At 47.8% G+C, this 18,651-nt stretch overlaps 1 protein-coding gene across 1 annotated transcript in view; it reads right to left on the bottom strand.

Annotated features, from left to right (window-relative positions):
* Nucleotides 1–12,118, bottom strand: part of LOC137662695 (cullin-9-like) — a 34,760-nt gene extending 22,642 nt beyond the window's left edge. Inside the window, 8 exon segments of the mRNA XM_068399394.1 lie at nucleotides 906–1,044; nucleotides 8,452–8,985; nucleotides 9,355–9,509; nucleotides 10,301–10,333; nucleotides 10,336–10,615; nucleotides 10,617–10,721; nucleotides 10,724–10,908; nucleotides 11,980–12,118. Of these exon segments, the coding sequence (XP_068255495.1) occupies nucleotides 906–1,044; nucleotides 8,452–8,985; nucleotides 9,355–9,509; nucleotides 10,301–10,333; nucleotides 10,336–10,615; nucleotides 10,617–10,721; nucleotides 10,724–10,894 (1,417 nt within the window). The 5' untranslated portion in view covers nucleotides 10,895–10,908; nucleotides 11,980–12,118.
* Nucleotides 12,119–18,651: the final 6,533 nt, after the last annotated feature.

Genomic DNA, 18,651 nt, shown 5'->3' on the forward strand with positions numbered 1-18,651 from the left:
GATGACTGGAAAAAGTTTAATATGAAAGTGAAATAGAGCCCATGCTTCTACCAAAAACAGAGAGACCAGAAAAAAAGGCAAAGTCTAACCAAGTTTGTTTTAACTTAGCCACTTCAAACTGATGTGCAGTTAAGTCTTTAGTCACAAGAGGTAGAAGACATTAAAGAAGCCATCTTTTCAACTGGCAATTAAAGTGCACAATTAGCTGCTGATCTCTCATATATTCTCTCTCTTGCAGCAGTTAAATCCAAATCACTCTACCCAAAAGATGTCCTACAAGATCACAGGCATGGTAAAAGTTACTTTAACAGGTTTCCCTGGCCACAGTCATGTCAGACGTTGAACAAGAAAGGGATATCTGAAGTCTGGATTTTCCCTTTTATCTTCTCCCAGTACAAGGATTCTAGGAGATACTGCAGATGACTTACAAAAAACAGTACACTTAATGCTCACCTTGCCCAATACTAAGCAGTATGAAGTTAAATACATCGTTGGCATGTGAATGCCTTTAAAAATCCACATCACTTAAATAAGGGGATCTGAGGGTACCTAAACCAGCTTCATCTCAGAGAGATTCTACGTTCTTATTTTGGCAGTTTGTTCAGTTAATTCAAACGCTCATTTTTGATAGCTGCAGTTTAAATCAAATTTTATGCTTTTTATATCATGACTTCTATTATATCATGACAGAAGTCTAGGATTCAAAAACACTCCATGCAACCACAAGCCATGTAATTACTTAAACAGCTCTACATGGTCATACAAACTAAAAGTTCATAATGCTTTCTAAATTTAACCTGCTATTTGCTATACACGTAGCCATGTAAAGTTCACCACTCAAGAATATGCCACAGCAGAATCAGAAAGAGATGATACAGCCACATACATGCAGCACATAACCTCACCTGTGTCTAGATTAAAGCTCTCTATGAGACTATATTCTTTTTCCTGAGCAGCAGAATCTTCCCACTGGTCTCCAAAGCCAATAATCTCCAACATGTGCCAACACATCCAGTAGATCTGACCTGTTGACTGCCATAAAACCTGTGGGTGAAACAGATCTAGATGATCAGATTTGCTCAGTCATTCAATCCTCATGCTACATTTGTCCTCCCGTTTCCCAAATGCATGGAGATAGCAAGCACTGTTCAAGTAGAATACCACCTAATTCACATACAGATTTCAACACACACTTTGCCTAATTTTTAAAGATACCGTCTTTATTATCTTGTTCCCCTGGTTACATCTGGATCTTTACTTAAAAAAAAAAAAAAAAAACAAACAAACCACTAACTTTGCTGCAATCACTACAGATCTCATCTAGCACAGCAGCAGTGACAGGAATGCATCCACCTAAGCATGCCTGTTCCAACAGTGCCCAGCAGCAGGTGCCTTGGGAAAAGAATACAAAGGAAGAACTTAACCAACACTACCTCAAGGCAGATGAGCTGCATATGAAGGGTCTTGAGGCACAAAGAAAACTATTTTTTCTACTCTGACTTTAGCTTCTATTGGTTATACTTTCGCACCTTGGTCATTCACCCACCCTCTCAGACAGGTTTTGGGCTCTTGACAAGCATGTCTCAAAGAAGGCAATTGTTTCCTGTACTTTTGTCTAAGCTGCCTCTCAAAATCAAAAGGATATTTTACATGGCTTCCCATACCATAGTTTTACATTTAACATCCTGAGCAGAAGGAGGACACAGCAACAGCAAGTACAACATGTCAATAACTTTAAAAAAAAGGCAGAAAACCATATGGCTTGCCTGATCCACTGAGCTCTTTTGGAGTTACACCAATGCTACTAGGACTCCATTGTGCTGGAGAGCTAAAGAGACAAGACGCTTAGAGACTTTAAGAAAGCACTATATGGAAGAAAATTGAGTTAAACTCTACACACAACACCAATTAGTCTTCAATGAAGCCTTGACCTAAACTAGTTATGTATCAAATATCATCTCAAAGGAGCCATAGAAAGATAAGACCAAAGGACCAGACACAACAGTGAAACGAGGCAAAGCAAGCAACAGAAAACAGAGCAACAAAGTAAAGATGAGAGGAGGTAGGAGACAGACTCATGATGGACTGGCCCCAGTCAAAAATGCACATGAATTTGCATTTTGCACACAGAAGACTGACAGCAAGCCTCAGTTAGGATGAGCTGCAAAAGCAGAACTAATCGAAAGGGAAAGGATCAAAATTTTAACAAAGACCAGGGAGAAGCAGTTCTTGTAACTTGAACTCACTAGTCACCAGCAGATAAACTGTCAATAGAAAGCAACTGTGATACACAAGACAGGAAAGAGGAAGAGGAATAAAAACCAAGTTTCCCTTCAAAGAGAGACTGATGGCAAACGCCCAGAAAAGCAACAATGATCAAGAGATGTCATTACAAAGATGATTTTGAAACATCATATTCCTGGTATCTCCCTTTGGTAAAAAAAAAACCTCATTGAATGGTATGACTCAGAAGTTTCTCACATAACTCTGGGGGACTGCTACAGACACATGCACAGATATGAACGTAAAGAGTAGGGTAAAAATTAACACCCTCAAAGACTGCATGTACGTTCCCAACTTCCTAGACAGACTGGAGGGCAAGAAACACTAATAGCAGCAGAAATTAGGTACTTCCAAATAATAACAGCCAACCAACTCCTTCACTGAATATTTATTACCATTTAGATCTGCTTTTGCCAGTAGTGTGAGCCTTACAGAAGGCCATTATTGAAAATAAGCCTGGGTGGAGCAATTGCAAGTTCATTCAACCTAATTAAATAGAAAAATAGACAGAAGAAGGAATGAGAGGGACCAACTGGACAAGGGGAATGGAAGTTAACAGTACACTTCAGCTCAACGGTGAATAAAAAAAACCCTCCGAAATTTATATCACAGGCAACAAGGAAAAAATGTGAAAGGATCTTGGTGCTCTTTCCAAGTGCGCAGTTACATTAAGAGTAAAAGTACAAGCTTATAAGAAATAGAAAACAGAATTTTAGAAAAACACAGATCTTTGAAATCAAGGAGCAAAAGCACAAAAAGAGAATCAGTAGGAAACTTACTTCCTTTGTAATTTATCCTTACAGATTGAGTTATAAAAGACAAAAGGTTTATCAACCTCTTAAAAATAAGACGCAAAGCAGTTATTCAATTGAGGTGGCCTGAAATGAAAAATGACCTATGCATAGTTGAAAACTATAAGAGTATTTTACTTGAATATTGAGTAAACACAAAAGAAAGCAAAGCAAACTGATAACAGGTAGAGGGGTACATATCCAGAAGTTGCCATAACTGAGAGAGAAGCAAAATTCAGTTTGGAAGAGAGAGATGAAAGACAGGCCAAGTAATCTGCCAGAAGCACAGCTGTAAAGTGGGAAGGATTTAGGTTATTCAGTGGTGTTTCCATGTGCCTGATGAACAGTAAAGTCAGTGCTTCTAATTTGAGAAAAGAATTTGATCAAATAAATCATCACTACAGCTTCACTACTTTGACTTCAGTAGCACACAAACCTTTAAAGTATATTTTAGTGGAAGGAACAACTAAAGGTGCTCAAGATAAACAATAAGTCTGAATTAACCTGCTTCAAGTTTCAATTCTGACAGATTGATGCATTAGATTTCTTTGCTGAAGTAACTAATTTTCTAGATTTTTTTAAAAAAAAAAAAAAAAAAAAAAGAGATCGATTTCAATTGTCAACTTCAGTAAAGCACAGGGAATCAAATGGTAAATTATTAAACCAGAGAAGAAAGTGATTAACTAGAGGAACTGTGGGCAAGAAATCTGCTCAACAGAACCTAAGAACTTAGGAATATGAAGGGAAAAGAATGGGACTACAAAAAAGTGCAAATAAGATAGGCAAGCCATATTTGCACAGCATGTGCTGCCCTAATAGTTATGCTCTCCCAATACAAGCACATACTGGTAACATCCAACACCAAACAAGCAGATAAAGCTGGATGCACCTTTCTGGCACATGCACATTTTGGAGCATTTTAAGCTGCTGGTTTAAATTACATCTGCAAGAAGTGCTCCAAAACTAGAAGGCAGCTAAGGAGCCTGGACCAGAGTACGTTAAAGTTACTAAAAGGCAACTGGAAAAAGTCATCCTAAAACCAGTTCTCACTGAAAAAACAGCATAGTATCAGAAGGAAGAAGCAGTCTGCAACTGGCTGAGGCAAAATAAACCAAAAGAATATTCACACAATTTCCTGGTGCAGAAGAAAGCAAAGAGACACGATAGGAGAAAAGAAATAAGTCAGCGTTCAGTGTTCTTAATTGGCTAATTTTTATTTAGCTGTAAATGAAAACAATGGCATTACACAAAATCAAATGGACTGTAGTCCAAGAAGGCTAGAGAATCTCGTGCTTAACAAAAGCCAAACGTAGATTTAAAGGAGATGGTCTTCAAACATACAGAAGGTAATGTCAAATTCTCTACCTCCTCTCTGGAAAAGTTAGTAATGAACTTCAAGTTATTGTGAGAGAGATTTGGAAAGAGCATTAGGAAGTCACACATTTCTACAGATACCAGTGTGAGACTTTTCAGCTATTGATTTTTGAACATCAGCATCACAGAGCTTTGCACTAGTATGGCACTTAAGTCTATTCACAGGCCATCTACATCCACAGAAATCAGCTTGAAGTAGGGAAGCCTTTGAGCATAGGCTGAAGTGGCACCTGAACTACAGCTACGACCAACTGAAGTGGCCTCAGACTCCTTATTTATCACCTGCAAATCTAAAGTATGCACTTTTGCAAATTACTTGGGGAAGAGAAAACAAAACAAAACCCACAATTGCAGAAACTAACATATGTGCAGTGGTTACAGTTTTTCATTTTACTGATTACTATCTCAATTTAATAAAGATTTCATGAACTGAATTATAGCTCTGCAGCCAACACAATGCTGGACTGAGCAGAGACTGCCCTCTACCTATAGAAAACAGCCAGCTAAAGCTTGATTGTTAACAGAACAGAAATTGTGCCTCTAGCTGCAGTGTTTGGGAAGCTCAAAGGCATGGTCAAAGTGCAAGATCAACAGACAGCCTGCAGAAATAACCATACATAGATTAGAGTGACACACAAAGCCCACCAGCTCCCCACTGTATAGTCAAAACAAAATCTCAGCTCTCACACCCAGCCTTCAAGACTGAGGAGAAAGTCTCAAGAAAAAGGTCTAACCAGGAGCAAACATTGTTCTGTGCCCACTAAAAGGCTGGAACAGCACTCAAATGCCCTCCCACTCCCAGGCCCGAGTCAAAGCCCTGTTGCTCCAGCACTGACCCATACATTAGAAGGATGTTCTGGGAGTGGGAAGAGCTGAATGCCTTAGGCCAAGAATCAAGTCAACAAGGGGAACCTTGTGGTCAGCACTTACTACAGGCTGCCAGACCAAGGGAAGCCTATTGACAAAGCCTTCTTACTCCAACTACAGGAGGGACTGCACTCGCAGGCTCTCATCCTGCTGGGGGACTTCAACCACCCCATCTGCTGGAAAAGTAGCACGATGAGCTCTAGGCAATCCAGGAGACTCCTGGAGTGTATTGAGGATAACTTCTTAAGCCAGAGGAGATGTGTTACCGGACCTGTTGGTCACCAATGCAAATGAGCTAATCACAGACATTAAGATTAGAGGCAGCCTGTGCTGCAGTGATCATGCACTGGTGGAGTTCACAGTCCTGATGAATATGGGACAGGCAAAGAGTAAAGTCAGAACCCTGAATTGTAGGAAAGCAAACCTCCAGCTGTTCAAGGAGTTAGTCAATGGGACTCCCTGGGAAACTGCACTCAGGGACAAGGGAGCAGAACAGAGCTGGCAGACCTTTAAGGATGTTTTCCATAGAGCACAAGAGCTCTCAATCCCCATGTGTAAGAATAAGGAAAGGAACACAAGAGACCCACATGCCTGAGTCAAGACCTGCTGGTCAAGAAGGAAACGGAATGCACATGCAGTGGAAGCAGGGAGAGGTATCCTGGGAAAAGTATAGAGATGTTGCCCAGTTGTGTAGGGATGGGGTCATGAAAGCCAAGGTGCGGCTGAAGCTGAACTTGGCAAGGAACACAAAGATTAATAAGAAGGGCTTCTGTAGGTATGTCAGCCAGAAAAGGAATTTCAAAGAAAGCGTACCCTCCCTGGTGAACAAGACTGGCAAACTGGTAACAACGGACAAGGAGAAGGCTGAGGTACTCAACAACTTTTTTGCCTCAGTCTTCAGTGGCAATCTCTCTTCCCATACCTCTTGAGTGGATGGACCTCAAGGCAGGGAATGGGAGATCAAAGTCCCTCCCACTGTAAGAGAAGATCAGGTTCACGACCACCTGAGAAACCTGAACATACATAAGTCTACGGGGCCCAACAAGATGCAGCCCAGTGTCCTGAGGGAATTGGCTGATCTAGTCACCAAGCGACTCTCCATGATATTTGAAAAGTCATTACAGTCAGGTGAAGTCCCCAGTGACTGGAAAAAGGGAAACATTGCACCCATTTTTAAAAAGGGTAGAGAGGAGGACCCTGGGAACTACTGACCTGTCAGCCTCACCTCTATGTCTGGGAAGATCATGGAATAGATCCTCCTAGAAGCTATGTTAAGGCACATGGAGGACAGTGAGGCGATTCAAGACAGCCAGCATGGCTTCACCAAGGGCAAGTCTTGCCTGACCAACCTAGTGGCCTTCTATGATGGAGTGATTACATCAATGGACAAGGCAAGAGCTACTGATGTCATCTATCAGGACTTCTGTAAGGCCTTTGACATGGCCCCCCACAACGTCCTTGTTTCTAAACTGGAGAGATACGGATTTGATGGATGGACTACTCAGTGGAAAAGGAATTGGCTGGATGGTTGCATTCAGAGAGTAGTGGTCAGCAGCTCAGTGTCTGAATGGAGATCAGTGATGTCCCTCAGGGACCAGTACTGTTTAATATCTTCATCAATGACATAGACAGTGGGATCAAGTGCACTCTCAGCAAGTTTGCAGATGACACCAAGCTGACCAGTGCAGTTGACATGCCTGAGGGACGGGATGCCATCCAGAGGAACCTGGACAAGCCCGAGAAGTGGGCCCATGTGAATCTCATGAGGTTCAACAAGGCCAAGTGCAAGGTCCTGCATCCAGCTCGGGGCAACCCCCGGTATGAATACAGGCTGAGGGATGAAGGGATTGAGTGCAGCCCTGTGGAGAAGGACTTGGGGGTACTGGTGGATGAAAAACTGGACATAAACCAGCAATGTGCGCTTGCAGCCCAGAAGGCCAACCGTATCCTGGGCTGCATCAAAAGAAGCACTACCAGCAGGTTGAGGGAGGTGATTCTGCCCCTCTACTCTGTTCTTGTGGGACCCCATCTGGAGTACTGCATCCAGCTCTGGAGCCCTCAGTACAATAAAGACACGGACCTGTCTGAGTGGGTCCAGAAGAGGGATGGAACACCTCTCCTATGAGGAAAGGCTGAGAGAGTTGGGGTTTCTTCAGCCTGGAGAAGGCTCCAGGGAGACCTTATTGTGGCCTTTCAATACTTAAAGGGGGTTTATAAGAAAGATGGGGATGGACTTTTTAGTAGGGCCTTTTGCGACAGGACAAGGGGTAATGATTTTAAATGAAAAGAGGGTAGATTTAGATTGGACATAAGGAAGAAATTCTTTACAATGAGGGGGGGTGAAACACTGGAACAGGTTGCCCAGAGAAGTGGTAGATGCCACATCCCTGGAAACGTTCAAGGTCAGGTTGGACAGGGCTCTCAGCAACCTGATGTAGTTGAAGATGTCCCTGCTCATTGCAGGGAGGCTGGACTAGATGACCTTTAAAGGTCCCTTCCAACCCAAACTATTCTATGATTCCTACCCCTCCTCAAATATTGAGGCCTTTTCTCTGATCTCTGGCACAAACTTAGCAACTCAACTGCAAATATGCAGCTCTAACAGCTCTTATCAACACAAGCTCTCATTTAAGGTCTACTTACCCAAAAGGCATTTTTAAAGGGAAACAGATCCCGGCATACACTCGCAGATCAAAAGAAACAGCTATGTAGGTTGTGTCCAACCCGGTGAGAACAACAGTATGCCATAAGTACTGTCACTCACATACCAAGGCTTAAGACCTTCAAGCACCTTTTGCTGTGTTACTTACTTGTGCCAGCTAGCCTGTTCCCAAAGCACCCCCAAGATCAAACCAGGGCTAGAGACTGTTCCTGGGAGGCAGGATATAGCCACCTGTTTTAAAGGCTAAGAAATCTTGGCAGGACAGCCCATATGAAACCAGACTAGCTTTCCTCAGGACATGCACTTCCAGCTCTGAAAGGTGAATTCGTTGCTAGGACAGATGCAGACAGTGTCCTAATTATGATATGCCTATTATCCAACCTTCTGCAAATGAAGACATCATCATGAAATCATCAGTCACCCCTGTCACTCCCCTCTGCCATCCCAGCCAGACTACTTCCACTAGTGACCTACCTGCACTGTTTGCATGCTATTAGTGCTCTGAAGAAACTCGCCTTCCTCCCCAGCTCTAACATCACCACAGTCCTCCAGCAAGCGCACCTTCATGCCGCGCACCAGGTTTGCCTGTAAGTACTCCACATAGCCACTGCGGTCTGCGAAGTCTGACGGGGTCAGGAAGGCACGACCCTGCTTTTTGCGGGGACCATGATTTGAAGTGAGCACAGGCATTTGTGGAGCAGTGCAGGCTGGGGTCTTGGGCTGGAAGATGGAGCGGGCAGTGCGAGGCCGCAGCTCATGTTGGGGCAGCAGCTCTGGCTTATGGCTGCAGTCCCAGCCCATCACATGCACCAGCTCCAAGATGAGGTTTGCCATAGCCATGCTGAACTCAAACTCCTGCTTCATAGGGCTCCTCTCCTCAGTGAGAAGGCTGGGCACAGCGCACTCTTGCTGCTCCCCTCCCTGCTCCACGCCACTGCTGAGCTTGTCCATGAGAGAAGTGACACACAGGTAGCGCTTCACCAGGACAAACAGCAGCTTCCCAGGGATCTGCAACAAGCACGGCTGTCAGACTCTAGCCTGCAGAGCACCTCCAGCCCCCAGCTGTCTCCAAGCCATCAGCTCTTCCAGAGTCAGGCTCCTGTGATAGCACTGGACCAGCAGGCAACAGCAGAGACCTCTCAGCACGCCCTCATCTCCCAGCTCAGAGACAAGGCTCTCCAGGTGCCTCTCCACCAGCCCCCAGCCTCAAGCCAGGCCCAGATCCTGTGCCAGCTCTCCCAATATCCAGTCCTGCTCAGCTGCCCACTGCTGACTATCCTCCTGTCCCAAACAAGGAGACCAGCTCTGGCTCCCCACTCTCACCCCTCCTGACCCCTTAAAGCCCACAGGCCCAGGGCTGGCAGGGCCTGTCACTACCTGGGGAAGGTGAATCCCCTCCAAGGATATGCAGTGCTCTTCAGAAGACATCATCTCAGCAAACAGCTCCAGCATGGTGTAGCGGCTGTCAAAGTCCATGTGCTGCTCAATGCCATCCTGTTGGCTCAGGGACAGCAGGACATAGGCCCAGCTCCCTGCAACAACAACAGAAACCCTTCCGGTCCCCTAAAGACAACCCTCACCCCACCCTCACCTGTGCAAGACAGCCTTGCAGGCAAGGACCAGCTTTGCTGCTCAGTGTAACCTCGAACCGTTCTGTCCTTTAATCTGGATTGGTAACATTTTGCTCCACACGGCATTTTTTCCACCCCTAAAGCTGCAAGATTCCCCCAAAGCAGCAACCCCAAATAACTGACTCCAGAACAGGGCTCCAGGGAAGAAAAAGTTAAGTTTTAACCTGAATCAGCCCCCCATCTGCCCCACTGGAGAGCCACAGGACCTCAGGCACTAGGTCAGGAAAGCCATATCTCTTGTGGGACACACCACCACTAGCAACTTTCCAGGGACACCCAAGCCTCGCCAGGCACTTCTGAGCCATGGCAGCTCCCCTCAAATGAGAGGAATGGGTGAGGACCAGGCCTCTACGCACCACAGCCTGAGGAAAGGCTCCCTGCCAAGAACAGGCCTTTCCAATTGACAGCATGCAGCAGAGACACCCCAACACTCTGCCAAGCCCCTTGGCAAAAGTCCTAACAGTTAATCAGGATCCCAGCTCAGGAACCCATCAGGGGAAAGAGGCTCCCAAGTCTTAGAGCACCCCAGACAACTACGACCGAGGAGCCACTTGGGACCTCACACGTCTGATTCTTCCCCTTTTGCCAACAAGCCCCGAGACACACTGCTTCCCAGGCACCCCACACCTACAACAGGACCGGCACCCCCCAGCAGCACCTCCTCAGTGGCACTGAGCAGTAGCAGCCCCCACCTGCATCATGTGAAGCCAGGGCCCTCAGCATTTGCCGGCACTGCGGCGGATTGCTTCCTCCCTGTGGCACAGCATCTTCATCAGCAAGTCAAGGGCTCCCGTCTCCTTGAAGGCACCTGCCAGCGAGCCAATGCTGGCGTACGCGCTCAGCACGTGGATGGTGTTGAGGATGGAGGACTTTGGGCCCCCGGGCTCAGCCAGCTGCCGGCCAGCTCGCTGCACCAGGCTCCTGACATCAGCCTTCATCTCCAGCAGCGATGCTTCATCAGCGCAACATCCGCAGCCAATGGGCTGGCTGCCTTCTCCTCCTTCACCCCACTGCCCTTCCAGCTTCCTCTTGCCCAGCAGCGCCGGGCCAGCTGGCACAGACCTCTTCTGCAGACATCCACATCGAGATGTTCTCCAGCTTGGTCTCTGCCGAGAGCCACTGCTACCTCCCACTGCTTTCTCTTCCAAGCTGACGACACTCCACTGGATCAGGTACTCAGGCTGGCCATCGTGGCCTCGCCGCTGCCGGAGCAGCTCCTCTGGGTAAGGCCTGCAGTTTGGGTCCCAGGTGCACAAGCAGGTTGTCATTATGCCTCTCGTCACCATGACAGAAAATGTCCCTGCAGAGACAAGGGGAAGCAGAATCAAGCTTATTTTCTGAGCTGCACGCCAGGGAAAGCGTGAGCAAACACCTCAGTTGCTTAACAGTAGAAGTGGCTGTGGGACAGCTTTTGATCCTGACATCCTTCACCAGGACTAAAGCTCTGAAGAAAAACCCCATTTTGCAGAAGCTCACATCCCCCTATCAAGAAAATGAGCCAATGTTTCATATACAAACCCCGTTCTCAGTATTACCGGCACACAAAGAGGTTCTCCTTAAAAAAAACAAGGCAAAATGGGCCCCTTCAGGTCCTCTTATAAGACAGCAAATAACAGGAGACCTGGGTCCTGTTCTTCTCTGCCACTGTCCACAACATGACTCTGGGCAAGTTGCTGCTTTTGCACTTCTGTCTTCCCTCTTGTTATTTACCATTTATATCTGTTTAGACTGCAAGTTTACCTAGAGCTCAAGGCTTCAGGCAGACACTCTCTCTCACTGTGGAGCTGGACCTAACTTGAGTCACCAGGCCCTGAAGAAAATAACCAGCAATTTCTCAGATCAGTTCACATACATCTAATCAGGTCACTATCTAAAAGCCACTCAGTATTTCCTCCTTGGCCTCCTCTCAGATGTTCTTTGCCTTTACAATGTTTAGTCAATGGGTAAATTCAACAAAATGAAAAGACTGCTACTCTCTACTGCCTGATTGTTCTGCGTATCTTAGGACTACAAAGAAGAAACCATGACACTTCTCTGCTTTCATCTATGCAAAGAGGAGCATGAAATAACTTGCTGTCTAAGACTGAGCGCCAGCAATCTGCTGGCCAACCGTAGACAATACCGCACACAATAGACTGACTTCATTACTACAAAGGATGCCAGATCAGAGACTCTTAAGAAGGTTCTTGAAGGAGCTCAGGCAGGTGGTAGCAGAAACACATGAACAGGCCCTCTTGTCATTTACACATACTTGCAAGAGCAGCAGTGAAGCTTCTGCTGCTCAGCTGATGGTAATGCAAGTCATTCTTAAAAAATGAGTTAACATACATAGGAAATAGTCAATCCATGTACAACTGAAGAAGATACTGACCATCAAAGACAATGATAGGCACACTAAAGATGTTTCCCAGGTGCAGAGAGAAGAAGCCTGAACTCCTGAGAAATTCATACCTAGCTTCAATTGTGCCTTCCTTGGAGTTTGCAGCAAGCCAGATGGAAATCTTCTTGCAGTCTCTCTGTAATAAAAGGACCAAGTTATTCTCCTGTGCTTTGTAACAGTGTTTAGATGCTGCACCATAAGCCAAACAACTGTTTTCCTTAACTACACTTATAGAGTGTACAAAAAAACCCTACCCCAAGAGGTTCACATTAGAATAAAAAATCATAGCAAAACAAAAGTCTCTGTGAAGCATTATTTTGTTTCATAACTTCACCCCATCCCCACCATCATAGCATTTACCATGAAAAAAACTCTTTAGAGCAAAGCAGCACTCAGAAAGGGCCTAAAAAGATTTGTAGCTAGGTAGGGAGAATTTGGATTTAGGACACCTGAAGAAGTACCTGCAATGCATAGATGAATAAGGCACGCTGGAGCCTACGACAACCCGCAGCTAAGTTGTCAGAGCGCTTAAATACATGCTCTATGGTAAGTTTCAGAGTTATGGCAAATGAATGTGCCAGCTACGATGCCGGGTCCATAAAGCACCACGGCACCCAGCTCCGGAGCGCAGCCTGCGCCCAGGCAGGCAGAGCCAACTCCCCCGCACGGCGGGGCCGGCGCCGCCGCACACGGAAACCACCGGAGCTACTCACAGCGATCTCGCCTCGGCAATGGCCCGCCGCGAAACAGCCGCGTTTTCTTCCGGGTCGTTCCAGACACCTCGGCAAGCCCTACTCCACCCGCCAGCCCCTCTCCGCTCACCGCTGCCGGAACCGCAGCTGGGCCTGCCGCAGCGCTGCCGCAGCGCGGCAGGGTGGACAGCAGGGCCGGCGCCGTGCACGGGGAGGCGGCTTGTCCCTCAGCTCCGCCCCGACGCGGGGAAAAGGCGGCTCCCCCTCACACGCCGGCCCCCTCGGGAGGGCCCGGCCCCATCCGGCGCCGTTTCAGTTCTCCTCCCGCACCCTTAACAGCCCGGGGCGACGCCGCGACCAAGACTCGCGGCCTCCGCCAAGGGCGGCGCGAAGCGGCACCGGCCCCGGCCCGCTGCTTCCACCGCCGCGAGGGGAGGGCACCGGCACGAGGCCGGGAGGGACCGGGAGCAGCACCGCAGCGCACACCGACCACACGCCGCCGCCGCTGCAGCTCCCCGCTTCCGGGACCCCGGCACGCCCAGGCAGGCAGGCCACGCCCGATACGGGTGGTGGCGAGGGCTGCGGGGAGGTGCGCGGGAGGGGCGGGCGAAGGCGGGGCTGTGCTGCGCGCTTGCGCTCTGCCGGCTCTGCTGGCGCGGTTGTCTTCCGCCGCCCGTGGGCTGGGGCATTCGGCTGGGGCTGCGCAGGGGCCGGGGGCTGTGGTGCTGCTCGGTGAGACCCCAGGGCCACAGCCCGGTGCCCAGCCCGGTGCCGAGAGGAGCCGGCCCGGCCCGCCCGCGGCCACTGCGCCTCCCCCCGGGGACGGCCCGACAGCCCGGTCTGCTTCGGGGGGGACGCGCGGCCTGGGCTGGCTCCTGAAGAGAGGGGGCGTGTGTGTGGTGGCACACTCCAGCGGCGCTTCTGCCTCTCAGAACGGGCGTGAGGGAGAGAAAAATATGGAAAATCAGAATATCTTGTGATCCGTGCTAGGAAACGGGAACAAATTGAGGTTGGGAGCAGACTGCATCTGGAAGAGCTCGAGGTGCCCGTGTGACACAGCACCGTGCATTGGTATGGTTTCTGTGGTGATTAATGAATTTTGTTAAGGATTGTTGCAGGGTAAGTGAAAGGAAGGCTAAAAGAACATAGGGTCAGCACTAACATTGTTGCAAGCACGTGTTAACCAAAAATTAGCATTGCGGGAACTTCTCCAGGCCTCGGGTTCTGGGGTAATTTCAGCCCTGCACCCCACCGGCCATCCACCTTGTCCGGCTGACTTCAGTGAGAACCGCGCTCCGCCCTTGGCAGGTGTTGGGGTGTGAGGCTGCCCCTACTGTCAGTGTTGCTAGAGAAGGCAATTAAAGCCAGTTGCACACGAGTTTGGCCTGTTTCCAGTTCCTTTCCTGCTTTGGTGTTATCCTGAACTGCAATGCCCGTACCATAAAAATCTGAATCTTAGCCTTTGCCCATATTCCTTTCCTCGACAGGCCTCACAGCAGTTAGCTACAATCCAGTAGATGCAGGTGTCTATCGCTCTGTTAACATTTTTTTTTAATTATTCACAGAATCACAGAATCACAGAATGTTAGGGATTGAAAGGGACCTCGAAAGATCATCTAGTCCAATCCCCCCTGCGGAGCAGGATTACCTAGACCATATCACACAGGAAAGCGTCCAGGCGGGTTTTGAATGTCTCCAGAGAAGGAGACTCCACAACCTCTCTGGGCAGCCTGTTCCAGTGTTCGGTCACCCTCACCATAAAGGAAGTTTTTTCCCCATATTTATGCGGAACCTCCTGTGTTCCAGCTTGCACCCATTGCCCCTTGTCCTGTCAAGGGATGTCACTGAGAAGAGCCTGGCTCCATCCTCATGACACTTGCCCTTTACATATTTATAAGCATTAATGAGGTCACCCCTCAGTCTCCTCTTCTCCAAGCTAAAGAGACCCAGCTCCCTCAGCCTCTCCTCATAAGGGAGATGTTCCACCCCCTTAATCATCTTCGTGGCTCTGCACTGGACTCTCTCTAGCACTTCCCTGTCCTTCTTGAACTGAGGGGCCCAGAACTGGACACAATATTCCAGATGCGGCCTCACCAGGGCAGAGTAGAGGGGGAGGAGAACCTCTCGTGACCAGCTAACCACACCCCTTCTAATACACCCCAGGATGCCATTGGCCTTCTTGGCCACAAGGGCACACTGCTGGCTCATGGTCGTCCTGCTGTCCACTAGGACCCCCAGGTCCCTTTCCCCTACGCTGCTCTCCAACAGGTCTGTCCCCAACTTGTACTCATACATGGGGTTGTTCTTGCCCAGATGCAGGACTCTACACTTGCCCTTATTATATTTCATTAAATTTCTCCCCACCCAACTCTCCAGCCTGTCTAGGTCCCTCTGAATGGCTGCGCAGCCTTCCGGTGCGTCAGCCACTCCTCCCAGTTTGGTGTCATGAGCGAACTTGCTGACAGCGCACTCTATTCCCTCATCCAAGTCATTAATGAATATATTGAATAGAACTGGTCCCAGTACCGACCCTTGAGGGACTCCGCTAGACACAGGCCTCCAACTGGACTCTGTCCCATTGACCACCACTCTCTGGCTTCTTTCCTTCAGCCAGTTCACAATCCATCTCACTACCCGATCATCCAGACCACACTTCCTCAGTTTAGCTGCGAGGATGCTGTGGGAGACCGTGTCAAACGCTTTACTGAAATCAAGATAGACCACATCCACAGCTTTACCATCATCTATCCACCGGGTTATGTCCTCATAAAAGGCTATCAAGTTGGTTAAGCATGACTTCCCCTTGGTGAAGCCATGTTGAGTGCCCCTAATGATCCCCCTATCCTTGATGTGCCTAGAGACAGCACCAAGAACAAGTTGTTCCATCACCTTTCCGGGGATGGAGGTGAGGCTGACCGGTCTATAGTTACCCGGGTCCTCCTTCTTGCCCTTTTTGAAGACTGGAGTGACATTCGCTTTCCTCCAGTCCTCAGGCACCTCTCCCGTTCCCCACGACTTAGCAAAGATGATGGAGAGTGGCCTAGCAATGACTTCCGCCAGCTCCCTCAGCACCCGCGGATGCATCCCATCAGGGCCCATGGATTTATGGACGTCCAGGTTGCTTAATTGGTCCCTGACCCAGCCCTCATCAACCAAGACAGATTCCTCCTCTATCCTGATGACTTCTGGGGCCTCAGGGGTCCGGGGCTCCTCAGGACAGCCTCCAGCAGTATAGAGAGAGGCAAAGAAGGCATTCAGTAACTCCGCCTTCTTTTTATCCTCTGTCTCCAGGGCCCCCACCTCATTCATCAGTGGGCCTACATTGCCTCTAGTGTTGGTTTTACCTGCAATGTATTTGAAGAAGCCCTTTCTGTTGTCCTTGACCTCTCTTGCAAGGTTTAATTCCAAGGAGGCCTTAGCTTTCCTAGTTGCCTCCCTACATCCTCTGACAACAGACTTATATTCCTCCCAAGTGGCCAGCCCCTCCTTCCATGATCTGTACACCCTCTTCTTCCACTTGAGTTTGCCCAGCAGTTCCCTGTTTAACCATGCAGGACATTAGCCTTCTAATGTCATGTTAAACAGACATTAGAAGGCTAAACAGATGAGAATGTTTTCCTATTTGATCCTGGAGCGACTTCATGTATGTGCCCAACCTCATTTCTGCCCTTGGTACTAATGCAACTGATTAGACAATTTCCACCTATGTTTTACAATAGCAATCAGTAATTAATGCAAACAATATAATTGCAGTTAACTATAGGCTGGATAAATCAGTGCAGTGCTGCATCAGTCTGTGGGGACCATCCTCGAAAGCTGTGGTACCAGTGGTGGACTGTCAATGTTTATGTTTCCAAGCCAGCCTCTTGATTTCTCTATTAGTACATGTAACCTCTGTTGATGCTATTGGTGCTCTCTTTCCAGAATCCCCTGGATGCTCTTGAAATCTCTGAGTTTTCTATTAATATGTCACTTTCCTACCCCATTAACTCCCAAGGCATTGTTAAACTTTAGAGGATCGAACTGGTATTTAGTTATATCATGCTTTGCCTTTACAAGTCCATTCATCTCCCGTAGAGATAAACACAGTATATTTGCAATAATGAAGGGGAAAGTAACTTCCTAAATGCCACAGAACTACATAAAAGCTGGTACCACACACACAACCATTGCTATTTTCCTCTGTTCTTGGCAGCTGTTATTTTGTGCATGTACTGTACCTGCAACAGTGCTGTGTTTAATGCCAGAAACACAAGGTGGTGATAAAGCTCTGCAGTGTGAAATGCAGCCTGCCTAGTAACACCAGCTGGCAACACCTCACAGCCTAAATTGTCACCAACAATAAATGGCAGTGGCCAGATAGGACACAGGCATCTTGTTTGTGATGCTGAAAGGTTTTCTGTGGTATTCGTATGCCCTGCTTATGTCTTGGCTCTGATGGTCTTGATACCATGCTTAGCCGTTTAGCCTAAAAATAAAGATTATGTCTGTGGTATCTTGCTCCACGTTGGGAGTTTTATACATCATACACAGGCCCCTGTGCACAAGTAACATGGGGTTACTTGTGCTGAACCACGAGACATATCTACATAGGCATGCTGAACATGGGGCTGGCTGTGGTGTAACCCATAAAAGTGAAGCACCTCCTCTCCTGATGGGGAAAGAGCCATTTCAGCTGTGTTTTGCTCCTGTGCACATCTGTATATTCTCCTCTCCTGCTACACTGAGATACATTGTCTCCAAATTGCACTGTGACGAATAGTGCATTCCCTCCACCACACAGACTTCTACCAATGCTAAGCTTTACGTTATACTGGTATCTGCTCCAGGACCATGTAGAGGCTAGTAGTCGCATTTTTAGCTGGCATACTGTTGACCCAGCAGCACTGATGATTGCAACAAGCCCTTCTCCCTTTGGTTTCTTTCCCACCTTTAGGCACTTTACTGAGCCCCCTGTGCCCTTGACCTGACTTCTAGGAGCCTACAGGCATCCTCCTTTGACCTGACTTTAAGTAATGCCTCACCAGTTTGGACTTTGAATATTGCCTCACAGCAGTTTTCTGCAGGGAATTTAAGTCTTGGTGCTGGGCCTCATAAATACAACAGTTAAACTCCACTCTTAAAGACATCAGGTGCCCAAAAGTAATGGACTTGGAAGAGGGGAGGGGAAACAACCTCACTTTCATTTGAGACCTGGATCAGATGCCTGTCAATGTCAGAGGAAGCTGTTCTGTCTGCAGCCTTTCAACTGGTTTATTTTAAAGACCAGTTTGTTCTTTCTCCTTGTTCGGAGGCCTCAGCATGGTACTGCACACCCCAGCCACCATGCCTGGATGCTCTGAGATGCCAGCTGCATGACATCTCCCACAATGACAGGGCGTTGGCCAGCATCACTGTCCTGTATCAGGTAAACACTGCCTTAACAGAAGCATCTTCATACAAAACTTTTATCTGTCCTCAAAATACCTCTGTCACTACTAAAAAAATATCTGTCCTCCTTTGGTTTGTGGTAGTTTATCAAGATATAAATACATAATCCACCTGGGGTCAGCCCTAGGGATCACCTTATCTTTGATGTTACAATGGCAAAAATTCCTCTTCCTAGGCCTTAGTTATTGCCTAATTACTCCATAAGCAACATGGCCTGTTTGTCCTTCCCCTTTTAACTCTTGCTCCTGCTCCTCCTTATTAACGCCCATGAATTAGAACAATTCTTTTTCAAAAGTCTCTGTTCCTCCTCATTCCTGGTTTTTATTTCTCTTGACTCAACACCATGCCCTGCTCACCAGCACCGTTCCTGAGCTTTCAGGAAGGACAGCCCTCAACAGCCCTGCTGTCCACCACAGGCCCCCTCTGGCCCACCCAGACTCTGGGACTCCCAGAGCAGAAGTCCAGCTGGTCAGGTCTCACCTGGGCAGGAGGCAGTGGGGACGGAGACTTTTGCAAAGAGTTCCTCTTTGCTACATCATGC

This window comes from Nyctibius grandis, chromosome 1, assembly GCF_013368605.1.
Source record: "Nyctibius grandis isolate bNycGra1 chromosome 1, bNycGra1.pri, whole genome shotgun sequence".
NCBI classification, from domain to species: Eukaryota; Metazoa; Chordata; class Aves; order Nyctibiiformes; family Nyctibiidae; genus Nyctibius; species Nyctibius grandis.